Here is a 19,414-nt window from a genome sequence, read left to right as displayed (position 1 = left end):
CTTCCCTCCAAGACCCATTGAACCCAGAAGAGACTGGAGCAGGACCTGCAGACACAGGATGCCAAGGGACAGCCTGGACAGCTGGTTGTCCTCAATGCTCAGCATGAGCAGACAGGAAAGGGACTCTGTCCTGCAGCAGCTCCAGCAGTTGCAGGAGACTAGTGTGTCCCTGTGCAGGTACATATGGATACCAGCCATGGGCCAAAGAGCCCCAGCCTGCTCTAGGATGCTGCAGAGGCACAGATGTAGCCAGCTGAATGGCAGCTCTGTTATTCAGACGGTTGCATGGTTTAAATACATTACATACATTTCTACAGTGCATTAGAACAATACATTTTGGGTCAGTCAAATGCAGCTGGGCCTGGCTGGGGAGTTAGGATCTCCACTGCTGCCCCCTGTGTGCTTACACAGCCAGTGCTGAGCCCCCTCCCCACTGCAGGAGACAAAGCAGCTGCTCTGCCTTCCCGGGTTCACCTGCCTTCATCCCACTCACTCTCCAAAGATAGGGTAACGGGACAGAAAGACCCAACACTGACTTCCCCCAGCAGCCTGAGAAGTCACAGCTCAAGGCAAGCAGGTGCAGGCAGCAGCCCTGGTGCTGTTTTATACAACACAAGCTCAGCAGCTGCTGATGAGAGAGGGGCTCACCGCCTCCCCCACCCACAGCAGGACTGTGAGATTGTCAGCTTCAGGGCAGCCAGGAGTCCATGCTGGCCCCCCAGTGCTCCCACCCACGTGGCAGAAGAGGCCCTCCAGCCCTTCCCTGGCAGCCCTTGCCCTTCAGAGGGTTCCTAGGCACAGACAAAGCTGGCACCATGCTGGCTGCACAGCAGCCAGGGAGCTTGCTGGGAGAGGGGAAAAAGTCAAGCGAGAGCAGCCATGGAGACCAGGCAGGAGAAATGGACTGGGGCAGAAGGGGAGAGCTCGCAAGGGAGAGCTCTGCAAAGCCGCCTGCTCTTCACAGGGACAAGCCAGCACCTTTTTCCCCTTAGTGTCTAACTGCACCCAAGCCAGTCCCATGTGTAGTCCCTCTTATGTCCCCTCCTCGAGCCTCTAGCCAGAGAACAGCCGTTCATTGTGGTCCCCGCTACACCAGTGGGCAGCAGGAACTCCCCCTGAGGAAAGCAGCGTGCACGGGGTTGGGGCACCGGAGGGACAGTGGAGGAGTACAGCACACCCTCAGGGAAACGGAGGGGGTATCACCTGCTAAAGGCCTTCCCAGCCAAGCAGCTGGCATGGTGGGGAAAAAAAAGGGCCAGTGGCTGGTGTAAAGGGCTGGACGGATCCTGGCTTAGGTAACCTGCTCATCCCAGCGCCAAGCAGGGGTGCTCAGAACCACATGCAGGCCAAGGAACAGAGGCAGGGGCAGGGTCCCGGCCATGCCACAGTTCCTGGCAGATTCCCACACCTCCCCCTGGCAGGGCATCAAGCTCCAATGGAGCTAGGGAGGGACCATGCCCAATCTGCCTGGCTCCTCCAGTTCAGCTGCAGGTTCCTCCAGCCACATCTGCTCGCTCTACCCTGAAGGTTGAGTCCCAGCCACAGGAACCAGCAGTGGCCCAACTCTTCTTGCAGTGCTAGTCCAAGGTGGCCAAGCCCTGCCCAGGGCTCTCACAGCTACCACCATGAGAAGAAAGGCTTCCGGCTCTGGAAGCTCTGTGTGTAGGACTCACTGGCGGAGCGCTGGTGGGAACGCGCTGTTTCAACAATCACAGGTGGCATCTGAACCAGGTGCAGTGGACTCTTCCCATCTTTCAACGCCTGAGTCAGGTTCAGGATCTGTATGGCACAACAAAGCAATGCCTGAGTTGCCCTGCCAGAGCAGCAGAGAGCACTCCAGCACTCTTTCTGCCACAAAGGCAGGACAAGGCCTCCTACCTCACCCATCTGTCTTCCCTATGCACAGCTTACCTGGCCTCTCATGACAGCAATCTGCTTGTGAAACTGTCCCCTGTCAAAGCCAGGGTCTTTCTGCAAGAGGGAGAGCAAAGAACACAATGTGATCCACCCACTGCTTCATGATGTGAACAAGATGCTTATTCCCCAAGTAAGCTCCTCCCCCTTGAGTTTCTTTCTCCCACAATGAATTTTCAGCTCCTGGCAGAAGGATAACCCTGCTGTGCCTCAGCCCAGAAACACTGTCAGGAGCTTGACCACCTTTCTGTCCCTGCAACCTTGACAGGGAGATCCCCAACACCACTTCTGTTTTTCCTCCTTCATCTTCACCCAATCCTCCATCTTCACCCACTCCTCCAGCTCACCTTGAAGAGCTCATACAGATCTTCCTCCAGGTCCTTGACAAAGTTGGGGTCTGAGATCTTGGGAAGAATCAGGTCCTTGATCTCCTGTGAAAAGGGGATTTTGGCCTGGGGCAGCCATGCCCAGTAGAACGGATCTGTGGAAGGAAGCAGGAGGCATTAGAATAGGGGAAAGCAACACATGGTGCCACATGCCCCTGGGTGCCAGATTCCCTGCATTTGGAACACAAGATCTAGCATCTGCCTTCTACAGTCTCTGCTGAGGAGCTGCCCATGAATCCAGAAGCTGCAGAGGCACAACCCCTAGCCTTCTTCTCTATAGTCCTTGAGGAGTATGCCCAGGCATGGAGTTGTATGGCTTGCCATGGTGCCTTGGCACAGCCTGAGGGACTCACATGCTCTCCAGGAGTCCGGGTGTTTCAAGGGAAAGGCCAAACCATTGTCTATAGCAGCCAGCTTGATGATGGGCTCCTTCACCACCACCCAGTCGGTGTCCTGGAAGGAAGTGAAGCATATCACAAGGAGGTCCTCCCAGCAGGAACAGTCCTTCTCCTACTCCCTACAGCCCCACTGTCAGGATCTCTGTCCTGGCTACCACAAAGGCACAGCAGCCTCTTGCCTGTAGCACAGCTCTTTAACCACAGGAAAACACAGTCTGCTTTGGGTGGGAAGGGGGACAAAGCTGTTTCTCCTCCAGGCCTCACTCCAAGGTCCAGTAAGTCCAGGTCCATTAGTTTTCCCCAGCATTTCCCCCACAGAGTTCAGCTGCATCCTCACAAAGTCCCACTAGGCCATAACCACCAATGCAAATGGAAACAAAAGGCCCAGGAGACCAGATCAGGCCTTTTCTGACTTGGAAACCCAAGCCAGATGGGAAATTCCTGTCCTGCCTGCCAAGTGGGCAACTTCCAGGTGCAGACTCCCCATGTTGCCCCTGCCCAGGAGCCGCCACTCACCCGCGTGCCCGCGCTGTCCAGGGGACAGTCATATTTGATGAGCCAGTTGTCATTGCCCCGATCTGCAGGGAGATAAAACCAGCTGTGTCAGCACCAGGGCTGCACCACGCTGGGCAGAAGACCATTCTTCCTCTCACCCAGAAGTGAGACAGACACATCTTATGCACAAACTCCCAGAGCCCTTAAACTTGCTGCAAGTCAAGTCCCTCACAGACAGCCCTAGAGGTCCACATATCACCAGCTCCCAAGAGAAAGGTCAATTTGCAAGCCCAGAGTGCAACCTCAATCCCTTCCACTCTGGCAGAAACTCAGGAACATGGTGTGAAATGGGATACAGGGGCACAGTTGGGTGCTGGATTTTTGGATGTTCCTGGATCCTCAAGTAGTGAGCAGTCCAGCAGCTGCACTCTGCCTAGAGGCAGGTGTAACCTGGCAGCAGCTGAGGGAATACGAGTTCTGGGTGCAGGGAAAAGCCACCTGCCCTATCTCCCTCCCCTCTCTCCACCATGGTACGACACAAAGGAGCAGGCAGCATCCAATGCCAGGCAGGTGGCCCTACCTGTGTTCCTGATGATGTAATCCAGCACCACCAGCCGCTCAAACTGCAGCAGCAGCTGCCGATTAGTGTTCTCTGGGAGCGGCTCAGCTTCAAACCGCCGCAGCCAGTAGTCTGCATCCTTGTAGCCTTCCACAAAAAGCTGGAAGGAGCCCACCTGAAGCAAGGACAGGCTGCATTACAGAAGTCCGCAAGAGGCCAGGGAGGCGCCAACAGGCAGGCATGAAGGCTTGCAGCCCTACCTTGGGTGGCAGACCAATGCGGTTGAAGCGCTGGCCAACTTTGGGCACTTTCTCCAAGGCCAGCCTCTTTCCTCGGGATTTCACCCTGTCAATGGCACTGTAATTAAAGGTCTCACTGGCCAGATACACCACCTGGAGGGATATGAGTACAGTCAGCAGGGGCCTCTGGCAAGTCACAGAACTGCCCAATAAAACCAAGACACAGCATTTCCCACAGCTCTGCCCAGCACAAGGATCCTCATGGTTTGAGCAGGAACAGTCCTAGTCTTGAGCTCAGTCTCCTAGGTCAGTAGTGCTACAAGATAAGGTGCAAGCAGGACTGTGTGGAAGCACACAAAAGCCTCCCCAGAACAAGACCCCAGCAGCTGTCCCTCACCTTTGTGCGGGGAACAATGTTGAGTTCCAGTTTCTGGTCCACCAGGCTGGCACCCGCCTCTGACAGGTAGCCCTGGTTCAGGACAAGGCAGTCTCTCCCAAAGCAGCATGGGCAGCACAGCTTCTGCAGCCACTTGGTCCACTTGGGGTTCAGATGCCCATATGGCTCCTCATTCTTGGGCTTGAAGACACCAATGATTTTCTGTGTGTGGGAGAGAAGAGAGCTGAGTCCAGGAAGTTGGCAGAGCTGGGACACCTTCCCCAACCCACAGAGGGGACACTAAGGAACAGGTCCAGAACTGCCCTTCATTAGGATAATAACCAGCCTCCCAGGACCAGGCAAAACCCCTCAGCTCCTGGGAGGGAGGTGGGCAGAGCTAGGAAGAACCCCTCTCCAGCCAGTACTCCATCCCACAAGAGCAGGGTGCTGCACAGAGACCTTTATACCCAACATGTGTCCCAAAAAACACCAGTGATGATGCAGTCTCCTGGTAAACACATCAGTCTCATTCCAGCGACCTTTGGATGGCTGGGGAGAGCTACTGCTCATCATTGATCATTATGTCCACACAGGAAAGGGACAGGGATAGCAATCCCTGCCCTAGCTCAAAATTCCATTGAACAGAAGTGATCCCAAACTGAACAGAGAAAAACAGCCAAGCACCTGCAGGACACCTGAGGAGCCAGGGCCCTGTGCTGGGAGGTCCAGCAGAAGGGCTGACTCTCTGGGTACACTGTGGATGAGAAGGCAGCTCCAAACTGGCCACCAGCTGGTACCAGCACCAGTCCCAGCCCCTCAATCCAGCCTCGCATACACCAACCCAACAGTGGGGACAGCAGCATAGGTACCCCAGTGCCGCAGAGGGCACAGAAGCCTTGTGCAGGGCACTGCACGACCACTGAGCCAGCACTGCCATGGCACACAGATGAGAGAAGACCTGGAAGCATGGCCACCTGTCCCCACAAGTCAGCCATCCCCGGGGGGCTGGCAGACCCTGCTCTGGGGTGACTCAGCAGCACATGCAACCAGGCCTTTTCCTCCTGGCTACTGCTAGCCCTGGCCCCGGTGGGCGTCACTTCCCCAAGCTGAGCTCCTGCCAGAATGTGGAAGTAGAATATGAGTCCCAGTGCTTCAGCAGGGAACTTCAATGCAATCTCAGCCTGTCAGGGGCCAAAAGCCAGGCCAGAGCAAGCAGAACCAATGTTTTGTCCACCAGGAAGACAGAAAGAAAAGGTTTGAGGAAACAGGATCACTTGAGCCGTGTCCAAATCACATGGTGGAGCCACTTCCCCTCGGCAGGCAGGAAGGTAATCCCACCCCCATCAGCCCCACATGGCTGTCACACGACTGTAAACCCATCTTTGGCTATAAGCCTGCAAAGAGGCCTGTCAGGAGCTCTGGCAGCACAAAGCCCTGTGCTCCATGGAACCAGTCCAGCAAAGCAAGGCCCAGCCAGGCAGGGACAGCGAGGAAGCAGAAACCAGAGGCCTGGTAGCACAGCATCACCTTCCAGACAGACCTGTGCTGAGAGCAGCACTGACAGGGAAAACAAGTCTGCCTGGTGCCAGCAGCAAGGCAAAGGGAGCCTGGCTGGCACAGAGGAGCAGCCAGCAGTGGGGTGATCATAACCACCAGGGCTGAGCAGCACAGCCCAACTGGAACAGCTCAGGCCCAGGTAGCCTCAGGGGAAATAATCAAAGTGAAAAATCCACCCCCCCACCCCAAAATCTTCCCCCTGCTGCCCACAATATCTATGTGCTGCACTCCTGTGCCAACAGTGGGATGTTTTTGGTAACTCTGGGCAGCAATCACAGCAATCAGTCACATACCATGTTTGCCAACAGCAGGATAATCTGAGAGACCTGCCAGCTGACAATGCCAGCAGTATGCAGACTTTGGGTCCTCGTGCTCATGCTCCAGCAGCTGTCCTTGAGCTTGGGTCTCCTACAGCCAGGCAGCCTCCAACCTGCAATCCCCAGGCAGCTCATTTGGCTGCCCACTCCAGGTCTCATATTGGGCAATAGGCAGGACCAGGCGGTGGCACAAGTGTGTATTTCCCCACATGCCATCAGCTGAGCTGGGAACTGCCTGGCACAGCTTCCAGGAGCCAGCTTTCACCCAGAGAGGGAAAACTAGGACACACCAAAGACCACAGAGCTCACTCCACTCCTGCTTCCCTGGAAGCATCCCAGCACACACGTGGCAAGGGAGTCACAGGAAACAGCAACAGCTCAAGTAATTGGGCAAGGAGCAGCAGGTCACAAGACAAGCCAGACTGCTGCACACTCATCCCATCAGAGGCACAAAGACAGTTGCCACACAGCTGACTAGGTCTATAGGGGACCAGCTACAAGGATTTTGTCTCCACTACACCAACCACACAGCCACAGAGAAGACATCTCACTCAGTGCAAAAATACAGGCCAAAACCAGCCCAGCCCATAGAGTCACAGCCCTGGGGCTGGAGTCACTGTGTTCAGATGCTGATGCACGCGCCTGCGGGAGGGGGTGACCCTTCCTCTTTGGGCACAAAGCCACAGAAGAGGTTGAATCAGCACTTGGACACTGCTGCCCCGCACTCTCGCTGCTGGTGCCACTGTACTTCTCCCCGGGGAGGCTCAGAGCCGCTCCAGCCGCTCCTACCAGCCCTCCGCGCCCGGTCACTCCCGGCCAGCGCCGCTCATCCCACAGGCCTCCGGAGCTACGGGGGTGGCTCCACGCCTGGGTCGGCCACGCGGGGCTAGGCTCAGCTCACCCCCTGCGGGTCCTTCACGAAGTAGCTGCCGCTAGAGCCCTGCGAGATGCGCTCGGGGAAGATGCCGCGCTCGCTGGCCAGCTCAGCCCGCCGCACCACGTCGGCAAACTCGGGATCTTCGGGGAAGTCGTTGCGCTCCCGCTGCGCGGCCGCCGCCGCTGCCGCTGCTGCCGCCGCCGCCGCCTGGGCCTGCGCCTGGGCCTGCGCCGCTGCCGGGCCCCGCGCCCCGCGCTCCAGCAGCGGCTGCCGCTCGCGGTCGCGGCCACCAGGGGAGCCGGGAGGGGAGGGCGGCGGGGGCGCGGCGGGCGGGAGGGCGCGCACGGCACCCCCCGGCAGCCCGTAGTCGGGGCCCTGCGCCCTCTCCGGAGACACCAGCGGGCTCGTCTCGTCCATCGCGCCGCCCGCCCGGCCCCGCCGTACCGCTGCTGCCGCTTCCGCTTCCGTTCGCGTCACGGCACCCCAGGGGCTGCTCCGCCCCCCGCCACACCCCAGTGGCTGCTCCGCCCCCCGTCGCGCCACGCCCAGCCCGGCCGCCGCGGCCGGAACAGCGTGGGCAGCAGCGGCCATGATACCGCTGAGGCTAGTTCGGAATCTCTCGCGGCTCGCAGCGTTCGTTCGGGGAGGCCAGGGTGTGTTCGCCCCATGCACACACCCGTCGTGGCGGCTGGCGCCAGTACCCCACACAAAGATGGACGCTGTGGAGCGGCCGTGCCCATTGCTGCCCTTTGCAAAGATGGCGGCAGGGCGAGGGCGCTGCCCTTCCGCAGCCACGCCCGCGGCAGCGAGCGCCTTGCCCCACACAAAGATGGCGGCCGGCGAGGGCGTGCTGCGCAGCTGACCAATGAGCAGTCGCGTTGCTAGCGGTTGCCGTGGAAACAGCCAACGGCGAGTGGGGATGGACGCTGGCGCCGTGGCACCGCCCGGCGGGGCGGGGTGCTGGCAGGGGCGGTGGCGGCCACCGCCCCTCGGCGGGACTTGGTGGGGAGCGGTGTAGGCGGACAGCGCGGAGCCAGGTGAGCGCGGCCCGCGCGTCCCTGCGCCGCCCGCCCCGCCTGTCCCGCTCCTGGGCACGCACCGGGCCCGTGAACATCGCCACGCGTGTCCCGCTGGTGGGGCGTGCGTGTTTCAGCCGTGGGTGCATGAACATACCGGGGTGTGGGTGCATCAGCCGTGGGTGCATGGACACGGCGGGGTGTGTGTGCACGGACACATCGGGATGTGGGTGCATGACAGAGACACGGCGGGATATGGGTACATCGGGGTGTGGGTGCATCAGCCGTGGGCGCGGTCACGCCCCCGGACACACTGCCCAGGTGGGGTGTGCGCGTATCTCCCACGGGTGCGTGGCACGGGCAGGATGTCCGTGCCTTTGCCCGGGGCTGTGTGGTTCAGTGGGGCCATGCTCCCCTCGGCCGCTGTGCGATTCGGGCTGTGCTGGGCGCGCTGCCCCTGCTTGCTGCGGGCGCGGTACGTGCGGGCTCCGGGTGGTGACAGCGGGCGCTGGGCAGGCTGGAGTGCTCGTGGAGTGCCGTCCTTCGGGTTAAGTGTCACGGGCCGTGCTGGCCGAGTTCACAGTCCGCGGTAGCACCGTCTCCTCCGCCTGGCATGGCCGGGCGGGCTGCAGGGTGGGAGCCGGCGATGCGCTCCCGGTCCCTCCCATCAGTAGAGAGCACTGTTCAGTCGCTGTTCGCCTTGGCTGGGGCCATTTCTCTGGACACAAAGCCCGGGGAAGCTCCTGTTGTGCTCCTGAGAGCCGCGTCCTGCTGGTTCGTGTGGTTCAGAAGCCACCTCTGGGGTGATAGGCAGCCGGCCGTAAGCAGACAGACCTTGCTTAGATGCTGGGAGCCCCTTCCGTCGCTGGCACTGCCTGAGCAGCACCGGCAGCTGCTGGAGAGGCAGCGCCCAGCCCACCTGCGGGGCTGTTTCCATTCTGGTGCCTTCCCTGTGTGCTGGGGAGAGCTGTGCTACGTGGCAGGGCTCAGTGAGGTGTGTAGGGCTCCTGGAGCTGCTTGCTGTTGGCAGTCAAGTTTGCAAACCCTCGGTAGCCGAGCAAAGCCCTCAAGCCCCAGGATACTATCTCTGCTGTCCTTCTTAGGAGGAGTGTTCTCTCATCCCTGGGGGTGAGCCGGGTCTGCCCATTCTTGACGCTGAATCTGGAAACCCCACAAGCTCTCCATTCCCTCTCCTGAAGAACTGCCACTGAACACAATCTAGCAAGCATCTCCTCACCAAAACACTTATTTCTGCCTGGGACTGCCCCAGCAAAGCTGAGAGTGGCCCCTGGCCTGAGCCTGCACAGAGCAGGACCTCTGGGGGTCTGCAGGAGTGCCATGACAACGGCAGCTAGTTCCTGTCACTCTCTTCTTCCTGCCACTCACTCACATTTCACAGGGCTGTGACCCCCATGGGCTCACATCTCCCTGAGCCCTGCAGTGGGGCGGGCAGCAACCCGAACCAGGCGGCTGGGGTTTCAGAGTCTGGGCAGGGCAGCTGTGCTCCTGGGGTCACCTCCTCATCTGTGCTGTGCCCTAGCAGAGCTGTCCCCAGGGCAGACAGACTCAGCTCTGCAAGCTGAGAGGATGCAAGTGCTCTGGGCAAGCCGAGCTGCTCTCCCTGCCCAGCAACTCTCTGTGCCTCTCCCTGCCAGCTCTTGTCCTGCTGTGCCAGAGGCTGTTGCCATGACCCTCACCAAAGGCTCCTTCACCTACTCCAGCGGGGAGGAGTACCGCGGCGAGTGGAAAGAAGGTGAGATGTGGCCTGAGGGAATGGTGCCGCCTGTGCTGAGGCACAAGCAAACCCCATATCTCTGCCCCAGCTCCACACTGGGGCAGGTCTCATCTCTGTCCAGTGCTGCCCATTTCTGCTCTCACCTAGGTCGCAGGCACGGCATCGGACAGCTGACATTTGCTGATGGCACTGCTTACGTGGGGCACTTTGAGAACGGGCTCTTCCACGGCTGCGGCGTGCTCACCTTCTCCGATGGCTCCAGGTGGGCACTCCTGCCTACACCTCCCTGGGCATTCCCACTTGCCATGGGGAGCTGCCGCCTCAGGAGATCCTCCCACACAGGTACGAGGGGGAGTTTGTGCAGGGCAAGTTCAATGGCGTTGGAGTCTTCACCCGCTGTGACAACATGACCTTTGAGGGCGAGTTCAAAGGCGGGCGCGTGTACGGCTTCGGTGAGTGCTGGCATCTGCACGGCCCCTTCCAGCATCTCCCGCTTTGTCCCTCCTTTCCTGGCCCCATCCCCAGCAGGTGCAGCTCCCTTCCTCTTCAGTCCCAGCCCTTCCCTCCCCAGGTCTCCTGACCTTCCCTGATGGCTCCCACGGTGTGCCCCGCAACGAGGGCTTCTTTGAGAACAACAAGCTGCTGCGGCGGGAGAAGTGCACGGCCATCATCCAGAGGGCCCAGGGTGCCTCCAAGTCTGCCCACAGCCTGACAGCGTGATGGTGCCCCACACCCCCTTCCACCAGAGCAGGGACCCCCCTACTTGGGCACTGGCTGGCCCTGCTGGTCCTGGAGAAGGGATGTGGCACTGCTGGGTGCCTCCCTGCCCTTCGTCGCCTCCAAGCCTCCTCCTGCCGAACCCCTACCGCTGCAGGGGGTGGGGCCCTTCACTCTCCACCCAAGTGCCCTGGGGCAGCCGAGGTGCCTTCTCTTTCTGGCTGTAGCCCTGGCACCTGCTGGAGCAGCAGAAGGACAGGGTGACAGGAGCTTGGCCCCTCTTCCCCCCAGGAAGACTGTGGACCACTACGGCTGCTAGCCAGCTGCAAAGGATGGAGCACGGGGGTAGAGGCTGGTCCCTGTCCCCACTGCCAGGGTGCCTTGGCTGGAAGCTGCTGACTGAACCGCATGCCCCCAGAGGGGCAGCTCCTGGCTCACTTTGCTGCCCTGGTCTGGAGGCAGGGTGGGCACCCTGGGCATACCATGGTCTGCACCCTCAGCTCTGGGGGACTGGCCATTCCCCTGCATGCCCAGGGTATGGTGACATAGTGTCCCCAAAGACCCCAGTCTGCTCTCAGGGCCAGTCTGTGGGCTATGTTCCCCTCATCCCTGTGCCAATCCACCCATCCACTCACTGCCTTTGGGACAGCAGCAGCAGCATTCTCACCAAGAGGGAGTGGGGAATGCTCAGCCTGGCACATGTCTGCTGCATGCTGGTGAAGGATGGTAGCAATGGTGAGCAAGGAGAAGGGTCAGCTGGAACCGAGAATGAGGTACATGAGCAGGTCTGCCTGGGGGTGCCAGGGCTGGAGCAGGAGGCCTGGGCAGGGTGAGAGGGGATAGAGGTATGGCAAAGGGGCAGGCAGGGGGCACACAGTTCCCCATTTTGCCCCCTACATGCGTCCTTCATCTCCCCACTGCATGCTCACCTTCACCCCTGGTGCACAGGGGTCCCAGCAGCCCTCATTGCCCAGTGCAGGGCTGCAGGGGCCGTGCCCATCCTGCCAGTCTCTGCCTACACCGGGTCCCGTGCCTTGCTGTGACCCTGCCTTGTGCTGCTGCCTGCACGGGCCTCAGCTGAGTAAACCATGTTGCCAAACACCTGTGCCATGTCTTTTTTGCTGGGAGCAGGGATGGCTTGGGGGCCTTGCACAGACAGGACTGCAGACAGAGAGGAGACGGCAGGTTTATTCATGCCACCAGGACCCACCCCTTCCCAGGCAGACAACAGGACCTGGGGGCTGGCAGGGACGCAGGCTGGCCTGGGGTTGCCCTCCTTTACCCACTCTTCCCAGTGCAGCCCTGTCCAACAGGAAAGAGTAACATGGGTGGCCCTCTCCTGGCCACCTCCCAGTGTACCCAGAATGTCCTCAGTTCCCAGGGTCCCTGACTCCTGTACCATCCTGGTGTGGGAAGGGGCAGATGGAGAGCACCTCACAACCAGCCATTGGCACTGAAGGTGCTCCTCAGCTCTTCAACCTGGGCAGGACTCAGAGGGGCCAGGGGTGCACGGCAGGGACCTCCGTAGTAGCCAAACCACTCCATGGCCTTCTTCAGCCCTGGGATCCCAAACCGGCGGGTGACCTGTGGGAGGGAGGGCATGGAGGCTTTCTGCCTCCCATGAGCCAGCATGGTCTCTGGGCTCTGCTGTGCAGCCTCTTCTCCTTTGCTTGCCATCACTCCTGTCCTCCCCATGTGGGGCTGCCAGGCTGGCAGAGTGTGAGGTGGCTGCGGCACTCCAAGAAGTGCCCACTGTGGGGTGGGGGTGCAGAGCACACTCACACAGGACTCCACACAGGAGCTCTGTGGCACATTGGGCTCTGCAGCAGGGAAAGGCCACTCCATAGTAGGATGAGGGGCCCAGGAAGGAGCAGCTCTTCCCCCACAAACACTACTGCCTATAAATAGCCAGCAAGCCTCTCACGGAGGGTCAGGCAGTGCCTGATGCCAGTGGACAGGATGTTTCTTAATATGACAGGGCTGACACTTCCCACCTTCTCACCTCCAGCCCATCTCAACTCTCTGACCAAGGTGCTGTCCCCCTGAACCATCCCTCTACCCACTGCAGCCCCAGGGACTTCCATTCTTTGCCTCTGTCATGGCCCGGCACCCCCTCCCCTCAGCATCCCAGGGGTTCTGCCTGCTCACCGCCGTGTTGGGCTCAATGAGGCGGTGCTGCAGGTCATGGGCCTCCTGCCACTGGCCCTTGCGGCACAGGTGGTCCAGCTGACACAATGGGTCACCCAGAACATTGGCGAGGGCACACACACCCCCAGAGGCACCTAGAGACACCAGGACACATTGGCAGCCAGCTCAGCATGCTGTGCCTACCCAGCACCTCCCGGCCTCTCACCTGCCTCCCCCTGCCAGTGCCCCCAGCCAAGGATGGGCAGCTGCACTTACCCACGGCATAGCTTGCCAGCAGAAAGCTGGCTGATCCTGCCAGCACCTGGAAATCCTCCTGCCTTGTCTTGTGGACCATCAGCCCCATGCGGGTGATCTGGGGAGAGACATGCTATGCCCTGGGACAGACATCACCCAGTCCCCCGTGCTGCAGGGTGCCTGCTGGCAGCCCTGGGGTCCAGGGAAGGGCTGCAAGTCCCAGGTCCCCATTCCCAGCTTAGGTGCAGGTTTGGTGGTAAGCAGCCCTGGGAAAGTCCTGCCCCACTCACATCCCCACCGCTGTCCTTGATCCCAATGATATTTGGGTGCTGAGCCAAGGTGATGACAGCCTCCATGGGCAGGTCCAGGCCGGTGTTGGCAGGGACACTGTACAGCACCACAGGGATGGGGGATGCATCGCCAACCTGCAGGCAGCCAGGCAGATATCAGTAGCTGGGATGGGCTGGGGATACATTGAAGGTGTGTATCCTGCTGCCCCACTTGGAGTTGCTGGCAGGCACTGGACATGGCTCACCTCTGTGTAGTGATGGACCAGGGCAGCAGTGGTCATGGCCCCCCGGTAATAGCAGGGTGTCACAACCAGCGCCACATCAGCCCCTGCCTCCGCCATGCTGACTGTCAGCTCAATGGTGGCCTGGGTGGCTGGGGAGAAGGCAAAGGGGTGAGGAGTGCCCCAGGGGGGGACACATAGCCCCTGCACTGCCCCCCACACAGGCACTCACATTCGCAGCCCGAGCCAGCCAGCAGCAAGCGGTCCCTGGGCAGAGCCCGGCGCACACAGCTCACCACCTCCACCCTCTCACGGGATGCCAGGTATGGATACTCCCCATTGGAGCCCAGCACCACCAGCCCTGGAACACAAATGTGGGGAGGGGAGGGCAGGGCTCAGGCACATGAAAAGGGTGCCAGGACTGTCATGTATCCCTATTACTCTCACTCCCTTCTCTGCTGCTGACACCCAGGCAAAGCTCTGCAGCATGCCCTCTCCTCCTACCTATATCCTTGCAGTCCCAGCCTCCTGGTCAGAAGAGAGGAGACTCTGGGGAGAATCCTTGTGAGGCCACAGCCTCCTCTGCAGCTGGTCTCCTGTCATCTACCCATCCTTGGCAATGGACAGATAAATATCCCATGAATTTTTGAGAGGGTGCCCAGGAGTGCAGTGCATAGGTTCAAGCCTGTAGCTATGTGTGGAACATGCATGCAAGCCTGCACATGTGTGGAGTGTGTGTGCAAGCATGTGCTGGCATGTGGTGGGGGTGTGCAAGGACACACTCATGTGCCTGGGCACGTGCCATGCAAAGGGCCCCAGGTGGGTGACCCAAGGGGTTGCCAGCCCCAGAGCAAAGTCCAGCTGGAGGCTGAGCACCCTTGGGAAGCTGGCAGGCTGCCTGCATGCTGCCACACAGCCTCTGTGGCAGGCAGGGATCTGACTGGAGCCTGCATGGAGGACAGTGAGCAGTGCTTACCTCGGAAGGGGATGCTGGCATAGCGGCGCAGGTTCCCCTCCAGCTGGGCATAGTCCACCTCCTGCGTGGGTGAGAAAGGGGTGGCGAGGGGTGGGAAGATACCCCCAAGATTGAGTGAGGGCTCTGATCCCTGGGGGGTGCTGAGTCCCCGGCACTGCCTGGGGGCTGCCCAGTGCAGAGCTGTCAGGACAGGCCGGAGGAAGGAGGCGAGGCGGGTGCTGAATGCCATGGTGGCTGGCTGCTGCCGCTGGCTGTGCTGCTTGCCTCGCCGAAGGGCTGTTAATGTTTGACCGGGCACGTGAGGGACCCGCAACCCTGCTGGGCAGATGACATGGGGGGTGGTACCAGATGAGCTCAGGATGTTCTTCCCCCTCCAGGAGCTGGCTGCAAGGAGCTCAGCGCCCCTCCAGGTGAGCTTTGGTCACCACGGCCATGCTTTCCCTTCTGCTTGCCAACCCTGGCAGCCATCCCTCTGCCTCGTCCAGGGCTGGGCTGCAAGACCAGGGAGGGACCAGGCAGTGCAAGCTGTCCCAGGGCTTTGGTCAGGGATCACCTGATCTGGCTGTCAGTGTAAGGTCTCCTGTAAACGGTTGAGTGTGAGCATTTCCATATAGGGAGTAGTGAGCACTTCAGCATGTGTGCAAAGGAACCACATGTTCCCCAGCCATGGCTGCAGCAGGAAAGACAGAAAGACAAGAAGCCATCCAACCGCACAGAGTGGCTGTCCAGATGGGTACAGCTGCTGCTCTCTGGCACAGCCCCAGCCTCCAGCTGTTGTGCTGAGTCCAGCACAACATGGACTCAGGCTGAGCTGTCCTCCATGTATTTTTCCTCCCACAGCTTGCCCAGGTGGGACTTTGAAGGACTGTGAGCAATCAGGATGTCCTGCAGTGAGGAGTCCTGTCCTTGAACCACTTGGAGTCACCAGTACTTGAGTCCTAGTGATAGGAGGCAGGGCTCACCATGCTGCCAGATATCCCTGTCCCAGGATAACCCAGCTTTCCCAGGCCCGTCAGCCCCAGTGCAGGCTGCCCAGCCTCAAAGCCACCTGGAGCCAAATGCTGCTCTTTGCCGACTTTTATTGACACAGACAAGTCTTGTCTGGATCCTGCTCCTTGGAGCTGAGCCCAGCCTTTGGCCCTGCCTGGTGCCATCATGCAGGGACCTCCATCTCCCCCTGTGGCTGCTCCTTGGTCTCCAGCGCCTGACGTGTGTCCACCTGCCACTGCTGCACCAGGTCTGTTGGGGTCTTGCCAGCCTGCAAGAGTGGGCAGAGAGAGGCTGGGCACAGGATGATGCAACATGGTGGGGCAGCAAATGGCTTCGGTGCTGGCCCCACACACTCACCTCATTCTTGGCCATCATGTCAGCCCCATGCAGGATCAGTGTTTTGATGATCTTGTAGCGACTGAGCCGTGTGGCATCATGCAGCGCTGTGTCGCCTTCCTGTGGGAGACACAGCTTCACTGGAGATTGTAGTCCAGGGACAAGGACCCTCTGCCTGTCCCCAGCACTGCTCTCCAGCCCCCAGCACACCAATCTCGACATGGATAAGGGGGACTGTTCCTGTCCCAGACCTGGCTGTGGCTGCAACCACCCTGGGGCAGGATTGTGTGTGTCCAGATGTGCCCTACTGTAGGTGCTGGAAGCCCTTGGAGGGGTCAGCAAAGGGAGGGGGATCAGTGTTGCCCCCCAGTGATGCCTTCATGGCTGCAGCACTCACCCTGTCTGGGGCATTGATATCCACCCCACAGTGGATGAGATGTTCCACAATGTCAGGGTGTCCAGTTCGGGTGGCCACATGAAGGGGTGTGCTGAGCAGCTTGAGGGGGGATGAGATGGACATCAGGGGGGATCAGGACCCACACCTGCTAACCCAGCAAAGGGTCAGCTCTCATACTCCAGGGTATGCCCCTGCTTCTGGCACAACCTTGTGACCTGCTCTGCCCTGCTCACCTTGTCCTTCACATTGAGGTCTGCCCCACGGTCCTGCAGCAGTTTGACAGCATCCAGGTGCCCACCCCGGCAGGCCCAGTGCACGGCAGTGCAATCCAGCTGGACATACAGCGTTGTGTCATGGTGGGGGACACCCCTACCCTGTGTCTGTCCCCTGCCCCAGAAGGTCCCTGTGCTTGAGGTGAGCTGGCAGAGTCCTGCCTGCAGCCACCTCTGTGATGGGGACAGCACTGCCCCACTGCACAGTCCCCAGTGCTGCTGTAGTTCTAGTTGCAATACACCCAGATGCTCAGACCAGCGTGCAGCTGGAAGCAGGATTCAGTCTCACCCGGTCCCTGAAGTCAACAGTGGCCCCACTGTCCAGCAGCTTCTGCAGGATTTCCATGTGTCCCTCCAGCGAGGAGCGGTGCAGGGCCGTGCGGTGGAACTGGGAGACGGGGTGGCACATTGGCGGATGGATGTATCCTCCCCTGCCCAGTCTGGTTGTACCCCCAGCCCTGTGCCAAGCCTCCCAGCCCTCACCCACAGGCATGGTGGGCACAGCTGCAGGACTTGGTGGCATGACACAATGTGGGGGGCAATCAGTGGCTGTCAGGGATGCTACCTCATCACATGTGTCAGGGGAGCCACCATCTCCCAGAAACTTCTCGATGATGTGCATCTTGCCCTGGACAGCAGCCCGCAGGAAGGTCTCTGGCTCCACAGGACCGTCCTGGCAATGGGACAGGCTCAGAGCTGGGGCAACACAGGGGTGCAGGAGAGAGGACAATATGGGGGCCCCCTGCCCTGCTTCCCCAGGGAGGTTTCTGAGTGGCAGGGTGACCAGGGCGCTGGTCAGCAACTATGCCAGCAGCCCCCCTCCCACATCTTGGGACCCCCTGACGTACAATCTCCAGGGGCTCAGGTGGTGGAGTGGGCTCGGGGGTGGCCGCCCGCTCTGCCCGGCGCTGCCGGCGCTGCTTGCGGAGCTCAATGAGTCGTTGGATGCTCCCCACGTCGATGATCTCCCGCCTTAGATCCACTGAACTCCTCCGCACCTTCTCCTGGCCCTGGTGAGCACACACAGTGCCCCGTTTGACTTGTCTGTCACGAGCCACCCCTGGGCACCCTGCACCCCAACCCACTCACCTTGATGGCCTCAAGGCTCCAGTTCCTGGGGCCACAGCGTTTCTCCTCCTCCAGCTCAGGTGTGTTCATCCGCTCCACGGCCGGTGGCTCCCGTGCACCATCCCCTTTGAGTTTCTGCAGAGGCACAGCAGCTGCTGCATGGTCTTGTCTGGGCACAGAGCAGCCCCACTCCCTCCATCCTCAGCCTGCTGGGGAAGGTGGCTCTGGGCATGGCTCCACTTGCTGCTGAGGTCTGCAGGATGCTTGGCAGCCCTTGGGCTTGCGCTTGCCTGCCCACCCTGCTTGGTAAGCTGGGCACCTGCTGGCCGCTCAGTTCTGCCCCTTGGGCTAGAGCTGCTGGGCTGGGAACTTGATCCCCCTGAGAGCCCTTGGACACTTTCATATATCCCCCAGGATGGCAAGGTCGGTGCCAGCCTCTTCACATCCCTAAGGATGGACAGAGTACAATGGGGGTTCCTACTACAGCCCAGAAAGGTTCCCCTGTCCTATGGACCCACCTCCTCCTTCTCCTCCTCTGCCAGCTTCTGCTCGATGAGCTCCTTGGCCCGTTCCACATCCAGTTCCATGTCTGCCTGCAGTGCACAGTCCTGTGCAGGATGTGTCCTCTTCTTGTTACCACGGGCAGGGAGTTCCTAGTCCTGGTTCCTGGTGCTGCCGGCGGCTTCGCTGGCCGTGGGGCTTTATGCTGCTGGCCCCACTGTCCCACAGCCCAAGGGCACCAACAGCTGTGGCTGCTCCACATGACTGGGGCAGCTTTGCCATGAGCTCACCCTCCTGCTTTCTGGTGGCCCTGACTCACCTCTCCAGCCCCACACTCTCTTAAAGAGACCCCCCCACACACACCCTGGGTTGACCAGGACACCTGTGCTTGTTATGGGGAGCTGCAGTGTGCAGAACCTGTGACAGCCAGTCAAAAGAGGCTCAGCAGATCCAGGGTCACCTCATAGGCATGGCACCTATGCCTGCGTCACTCACCCTGGGCAAGCAAGATGCTCCCATGGCTTCCATCACCCCATCTCTGTGCAATCAGATGCTGCAGCAGCCACCAACATTGCCTGGGGCTTCCTGGCACCTTGGACAGGGCAGGGATCCGGGGGGTAGCCTGCCCACCCCAAAGGGAGGCAAGGGGTCCCCTTAAGCTTTTCAGCCAGCAGCAGGCAGCATGGGATGCCAGGAGTCATGGCCCCTCTGTGCTGCTTTAGAGGATGACCTCAGGTGTGGAACATTCCGAGCAGCCCTGCCAGGGTCCCTGAGACTGCCTGGCCTCCCCCACAGCACATGGCAGCCTGGCAGCAGGAGACTGGCCTGACATGGGGCCAGCAGGCAGAGCTGGCAGCTATTCCCAGCAGCAGCAACATTGTTCAACCCTCCTGAGCACTCCCCCCTTGTAAGATGAGGCCAACACTGCCTTGTGCTGGGACAGTTAATGCGCTGGGCACCATCCATGCACAGGACCTGGGGGAGGGACAGACAGCTACACGTCACTGTTACCCTCCTGGGCACTTCCCAGGGCCATCCTTGGGTGCCCTGCCCCATGGGTGTGACAGCCTCCCACAGCAGAGAGACACTATTTTCACCAGGGCAGGCCATGGTGGCCATGAAGGTCATCTTGGGACTGGTCCCCTCCATGGACTGTCCCACCTAGCTCAAGGGCAGACACAAGCTTAAACCTCCAGAGGGGAAGCACCAGGAAATGGAGGTGGTGGAGAAGCAGCTGGAATGACAACGGGACAATGCTGGGGAAGGGTCCTGGCAGGCTGGCAGGACAGGGTCTGGGTGGCACTAGGGAGCAGAGCTGGGACATCCAGGCTACCCCTTGACCTCCCTGTGCCCATTCTGACACGGGAGCTGATACAGGACAGGGACAGGGACCTC

The 19,414-nt window shown here is 60.3% G+C and overlaps 4 protein-coding genes across 8 annotated transcripts; 1 reads left to right on the top strand and 3 right to left on the bottom strand.

Annotated features, from left to right (window-relative positions):
• Positions 1–246: 246 nt before the first annotated feature.
• On the bottom strand, positions 247–7,724 carry PI4K2A (phosphatidylinositol 4-kinase type 2 alpha). Its single transcript, XM_023929254.2, has 9 exons — positions 7,143–7,724; positions 4,389–4,589; positions 4,013–4,144; positions 3,774–3,927; positions 3,215–3,276; positions 2,654–2,753; positions 2,262–2,395; positions 1,912–1,971; positions 247–1,779 (listed from the first exon to the last, which is right to left on the bottom strand). Exons 1-9 carry the CDS (start codon positions 7,707–7,709, stop codon positions 1,618–1,620), a joined length of 1,572 nt encoding a protein of 523 aa, XP_023785022.2. The 5' UTR covers positions 7,710–7,724; the 3' UTR covers positions 247–1,617.
• Positions 7,725–7,939: 215 nt separating this feature from the next.
• MORN4 (MORN repeat containing 4) lies at positions 7,940–11,685 on the top strand. 2 transcript variants are annotated; one of them, XM_086901334.1, is made up of 5 exons: positions 7,940–8,155; positions 9,790–9,887; positions 10,017–10,131; positions 10,212–10,321; positions 10,441–11,685. In XM_086901334.1, exons 2-5 carry the CDS (start codon positions 9,821–9,823, stop codon positions 10,587–10,589), a joined length of 441 nt encoding a protein of 146 aa, XP_086757460.1. In that variant the 5' UTR covers positions 7,940–8,155; positions 9,790–9,820; the 3' UTR covers positions 10,590–11,685. The 2 variants fall into 2 exon arrangements, with proteins under 2 accessions (XP_086757460.1, XP_086757461.1); XM_086901335.1 differs by having other exon boundaries at positions 8,024–8,155; positions 9,238–9,887.
• A 71-nt stretch (positions 11,686–11,756) lies between these two features.
• On the bottom strand, positions 11,757–14,752 carry HOGA1 (4-hydroxy-2-oxoglutarate aldolase 1). Its single transcript, XM_023929720.2, has 7 exons — positions 14,456–14,752; positions 13,712–13,840; positions 13,504–13,631; positions 13,259–13,393; positions 12,990–13,086; positions 12,735–12,868; positions 11,757–12,170 (listed from the first exon to the last, which is right to left on the bottom strand). The coding sequence occupies exons 1-7, from the start codon at positions 14,682–14,684 to the stop codon at positions 12,021–12,023; spliced, it is 1,002 nt and encodes a 333-aa protein (XP_023785488.2). The 5' UTR covers positions 14,685–14,752; the 3' UTR covers positions 11,757–12,020.
• A 725-nt stretch (positions 14,753–15,477) lies between these two features.
• On the bottom strand, positions 15,478–19,284 carry ANKRD2 (ankyrin repeat domain 2). Of its 4 annotated transcripts, none has more exons than XM_086901318.1 (9): positions 18,037–19,284; positions 17,540–17,653; positions 17,299–17,460; positions 17,016–17,123; positions 16,740–16,838; positions 16,412–16,510; positions 16,179–16,277; positions 15,803–15,901; positions 15,478–15,736 (listed from the first exon to the last, which is right to left on the bottom strand). In XM_086901318.1, the coding sequence occupies exons 1-9, from the start codon at positions 18,103–18,105 to the stop codon at positions 15,494–15,496; spliced, it is 1,092 nt and encodes a 363-aa protein (XP_086757444.1). In that variant the 5' UTR covers positions 18,106–19,284; the 3' UTR covers positions 15,478–15,493. The 4 variants fall into 4 exon arrangements, 3 of the variants coding, with proteins under 3 accessions (XP_086757444.1, XP_086757443.1, XP_023785489.2); XM_023929721.2 differs by having other exon boundaries at positions 15,520–15,713; positions 18,037–18,399; XM_086901317.1 differs by having other exon boundaries at positions 16,740–17,123.
• Between the last annotated feature and the right edge of the window lie 130 nt (positions 19,285–19,414).

This window comes from Cyanistes caeruleus, chromosome 8 (assembly GCF_971803275.1).
Source record: "Cyanistes caeruleus chromosome 8, bCyaCae1.hap1.1, whole genome shotgun sequence".
NCBI classification, from domain to species: Eukaryota; Metazoa; Chordata; class Aves; order Passeriformes; family Paridae; genus Cyanistes; species Cyanistes caeruleus.
The sequence above is the reverse complement of the archived record's forward strand: the minus strand, read 5'-3'. Positions and strand labels throughout refer to the sequence as shown.